The 5,282-nt window shown below is 37.1% G+C and overlaps 1 protein-coding gene across 1 annotated transcript; it reads right to left on the bottom strand.

Moving 5' to 3' along the window:
* Positions 1-1,234: 1,234 nt before the first annotated feature.
* Positions 1,235-2,161, bottom strand: LOC106822639 (vomeronasal type-1 receptor 4-like). The gene has a single exon (XM_014827922.3). It carries the CDS (start codon positions 2,159-2,161, stop codon positions 1,235-1,237), a length of 927 nt encoding a protein of 308 aa, XP_014683408.3.
* Positions 2,162-5,282: the final 3,121 nt, after the last annotated feature.

Raw genomic sequence — 5,282 nt, forward strand, 5'->3', positions numbered from 1 at the left:
AGTTCCCAGCATATTGATTGATGGATAACAAATATGATTGAATTTATATGTATATGTATGTGTCTATTATATACGCACAGATCACACACACATAAGTATGTATGTGTCTATATATCTATTTTTTTTCTTCTGCTTCCTTCACCATCGAACTGTGGCAAATATTTAAGTGCTTCATGTGACTAAAAATATGGGGTGATCTTTGTGGTACAAGGTTCAACATATACATCCACCAGGTCAAAATAATTCTTTTGTTTTTCAAATTGTTGAATTCTCCATACTTTGCATAAGCTTCAGAATGTAAATACAGAGAAAACTACATAAAAATCTCTCCTAAAATTGAGGAAATATTCACTTTGCTCCTTGAAAATCAAGGAGCCACAAACGCCACATAAACAGAATAGAGTCATGTCTTTCCCTTTCAAATGGCTCCCCCTACAGTGCTCCCATTTTAAAGTATGCCCATTTAATTACTTTAGAGACAGGAGTGTGGAGGTCTAAGCTGCTTTCTTGCCAACATGCCCAAATCATCTTCATGAAAGAGAGAAAAATCTGCCTTCTACAGAGCCCAATTCAATGCAATTTACATCTTTCAAAATTGTCACGTTCACTTGATATTGTTTAAAAATCAGGTAAAAGTAATTTTAGGCTCTCTTTTGTTCCAGTCCAATTCAGTCTGGCCATTTCTACATGAAAATGTTTAAATATGCTCATCTCCCGTCATAACATTATACTTCAAATAAATGACTACTGCCTCTTTAAGGATATAATGTACAAAACTCATACCTGGTTCCCAAAAGCTTTACTCAGTTACTGAACTTCCCTTCTACACCATTGCCTTCAGTTACCCTAATGATCTGCCACATGCTGTTACATTTTCACGTACCTCTTCTTAAATTTCATACCTAGTTCATTTCTGGGAAATTTACTATGATAAATTTGTTACACATTCAAAAACTTCTCCACAATATCCAGATTGTTTTGTAACCTGGAGTGTATTATTGCATAAATTCTGAACTCCTCCAAAGTAAGCATTAGCAAAACTTGAATCACATAAGTACCTACATAAGAATTATATAATATTTCGTCATGAATACTACTATAACTTATTGTTGACTTTGGAGAAGATGCACAGCATGTCCTGTTTAAATTCTTTGGTCAGCCACTCACAATTGTACCTGGATCTCTGAGGAGGATGAGTAAATTATGAAATGAGCATTGCATAAATACATACAATTTACATGTTTCGTATAATATTAGGAGATTTTGTATTTCTGATCCAGGTAAAGCAGAACTTGGATACACTGGAATCACAGCTCATAAACAAAAAGGGACTTAAGGTTGGAAAACACAGAGTGATTCCTGAATTGGTGTTCAAGAGAAACCAGTTGGGACTATTAAAAAGAGCCAAACACACTCGAAAGATGGAGGAAAGGGTGTAAAAATACACAAAGGTGCTCACCAGGAGAAGGATGGTTTTGGTAGCTCTGGACTCCGGGGAGGATCTGGAGGAGACATTGGTTCTACGAAGGTGTTGGACCCTCTGCTTGTGCCTGTACAGGATGAAAACCATGGAGCTGCTGGACCAGAGCATGAGCCCCAAACAGAATACATCAGGGGATGATAGCAATGCTGCATATAAAAAGTCTCTGATTTTGTCATGCTGAACAGCGGAACAGTATCCAAAATCTTTTTGGTTTGTGATGTTTTTGTTGCTCCAATTGCTAGTCATAAACATAGGAAAAACTACATTTACCAGCACCTGCAGGATCCAGCACAGGAGAATAGAGGGGACAATGCACCTTGGAGCTTTCACTTTAAGCTCTGCCCACCTAGAGTTATTGGGGCTGATCATGATGGCCTGGAAGACACTCAAGAGGCAGGTGGTGCTAATAGACATACCCCTGCCCACTCCACAAACATAGTAAAAAGTTTTGCATCCAAAATAATCGAAGATCTGATACCAGCCAAAAGATGACAATGCATGGGGGATTCCCATAGAGAACAGGACCAATAAATTGGCTGCAATCACGTTCTTGATAATCAAATCTGTGGATCTTAGCCTACACCCAGTGAGGTACAGGAAAAGATAATGGTAAAGAAGAGAGAAATTCCCCAGGATTCCAAATGTAGTCTGTAATGAGAAGATGATTCCTACTGCCATTCACTGGCGACCATCCTGTCATTTATCAATGACTGATATTTGTCTTCTGAGCTAGAGGATCCTGCATGGGAATGAGGCATGGACCACACATACCATGTCAACTGAAATCTAACATTCGCCTACCAACAGTTCCTACTTGGATATAATTACTTAAACTTTTTCTGTCCTTTAGAGGCTTCACAGAGTTGAATTTATAACCGTTAAGACCACTTACAATGTACAAATCAGTGCTATGAAGGCCACACATGCAGTAACTTCTTTATCCATCACAAATTCATGAGGCAGGTACTGTTCCATTCCTTATAAAGATGAAGACAACACAGGCACAGAGAGGTTAACTGCTTCCTCTAAGTTCACTCACTGGTTACGGGCAAAATAAAGATTTGAACCTGGCTGGGGTGGTAACAAAGATAGTGCATTTAATCCACAATATATAAAAATATTAGTTAGCTGTGTTTCTCAAAAACATCTCAATTTAGTTTTGTTTTTTCACCTTGTCATTTCAGTTTAGATTGGTGGTGTTTTATTTTTAAAATTTGGTAATAACAAGTTTCCACTTATATTTGAAGATTTATTTTATAAGCAAATACAAACTTTGAAAAAAGCTTTAGAGATCTTAATAAAATGTAGATGCTCTGGTTGCAGTCTAAAACTGCAGGATCCTGTCTCAGGACAAGTTTGCTTTAATGAATGCAAGAATGTCTAAATATTAGGATAGAAACAGAAAGACTCATTTGTTTTTATTCCAGGAACAAAAGTACAATGGCCTGATTCACAGGAACAAGACAGAGACACTGATGCATGATAGTTTGTAGTAGTAAGAAATTATTCTTAATTTTGGATCATGTACATGTCTATTTATTAATGGCTCAGTTAAATAAAATTACTAGCAGTAAGGCAAGATTTGTGAAAAATATTAAAATACAAGACACATGCAACATGCAATGTCATGGCAAAAATTTTATGTATTTTATAGATGACATACATTTTTTCAATTGATATTATTACATTTAAAAGCAGCAGAAACCTTACAAGATACACTTGAGCCTAAAAATGTTGTCTGGAACTCATAAAGGTCTATTTTTCTTACATGCTCTTTCCTTAACTTTAAGTGGGAACAGTCTCTCCATAATCAATAGAGACACAATGATTACATCTATTGAGCATTTCATACACCCAGAGTTAGAGAAAACATTCCTACTCCAGCAGCTGCTTCTATACACACTTTTTCAGCGCAGGATCAGACTATTCCTGTAAGTTCATCCTACTCTTATTATTATAAGTGTGAAGGTATTATGGGTGCACTTCTAGAAACCTGAAATTTATGTCTATGATTCCTGCAAAGTAGGCTGAACAGCAGATTAACTCCAGAACTACAGTCCTTAAGTGTATTAAAAATCAGATTTTATTACCTCTTGGGTTAAGCCACAACAATCACTGTCAGTGGGGATTGTGTTACACTACATGAGGAACCAACAGGAATTGGTGGAAGGTCTTGGACTCCACCTTTGTTTACTACTTCAACTCATGCCTCAGGATTTATTCCACCTTCCTACATGGCTTTGGCACTGAACCAGGTTCATACACAGAAGATTCCCTTTGTCCCATATGTTCACTTACCCAGACTCCTGATATAACTCCTTCCCTTACAGATTCTGGCTCTCAGATGAATATAGAGAGAATCCACAGACTTTATTCTGCTGCCTGGATGATGGGATTAGCATGGAGGTCAAAGCAGTCAGTGTGTGTGCAACAGGGGTAGCCAGACCCTGAGATTTGAGTCTGTGATCCTGTGACCTCACCTCCCCTCGGAACTGCAATTATCACTTCACCTGTAGCAACATTGGCAGTAACAGGCTTGGGAGCTGAGAATCCTTTGGAAAACTTTTTCACAAGTACTAATTACCAAGAACAACTACATGTTTACAGCTAGTATCTCTTAAGAGACTATAGGCGTGTTTGTGAGAGCCTCTTTCTTTTCCATGAACCCTGGAGCAGACAGTCGTTCACATGGTGGAGAGCAAAAAGCACTTAGGTTTGACACATGAAGGACTGGCAGCAAGTATGTGTTTCCTCCTGGATGTTCTACTTTACTGAGAATTTCCACCTAAAAGTGAGTTCTTTCAAAATTTCATACAAAGGAGCTACACTATAAATTAAGTTAAGAAAAAAGAAATGAAATATGTCAAAATATCTGATGAGGATTTAAAAAGAAATACAAGTAACAAGAAGAACAAGACCGGAATAATGTACGTTAGATATCAGAGTCCTCAGTTGCACAACTCAATATCAATTAATATGTAAATTGCTGGGAAACTATAGTTTATCAGGTTCGACCCTCACTAGTGAGAGAAAGCAGAATCAGACTATATCCAGGTATTCCACTTCTGGGTCATTATCCAAAAAATCCCCACTAATTCAAAAAGATACATGGAGCTATATTCAGTGGAGTATTATTTACACAGATACCTAAGACTCGGAAATAACTGAAGTGCCCATCAACAGATGATTGGATAAAGAAGATGCAATATATGTATATGATGGAATACAATGGAATTCTACTCAGCCATGTAAAAGATGAAATCTTGCCATTTGCAACTACATGCATGGACCTTCAGAGTATTATGCTAAACGAAATTTCACACAAAGACAAATGCCATATTATTTCATTTACAAGTAGAAGATAAAACAACAAAGACAATAAATACAAAGAACAGACTGGTAGTTAACAGAGGGCACTCGGAGTGGCGGTAGAGTGAAAGAGGTAAAGGGGGACATTTGTGCAGTGACAGATGGAAGCTAGACTTTTGGTGGTGAATACAATTTAGTGTATACAGAAGTCAAAATATAATGTTGTACATGTGAAATTTATATAATGTTATAAACCAACGTTCTCTCTATTAAAAAAGGAAAGAGAGAAGGTTCTAAAACAGTCTCTCACAAAGAAAGCGCTGGGGTCAAATGGTTTTAACAGGTAGATTCGATCATTCTTGTAACTATCAGGCAAGGCAATGCCACTTACTTTATTCAAGACCATCAAATGGTCAACATTGTCCCCTACACTTACTTGCAAAATTTTCGGTAAGGAATTATGATTAATCTTTTAATTAAGGAATATATT

Source organism: Equus asinus, chromosome 26, assembly GCF_041296235.1.
Source record: "Equus asinus isolate D_3611 breed Donkey chromosome 26, EquAss-T2T_v2, whole genome shotgun sequence".
Taxonomy (NCBI): domain Eukaryota; kingdom Metazoa; phylum Chordata; class Mammalia; order Perissodactyla; family Equidae; genus Equus; species Equus asinus.

Coding starts and splice junctions, on each gene's coding strand:
- LOC106822639 (XM_014827922.3), bottom strand. CDS start 2,161: ATGGCAGTAGGAATCATCTTCTCATTACAGACTACATTTGGAATCCTG.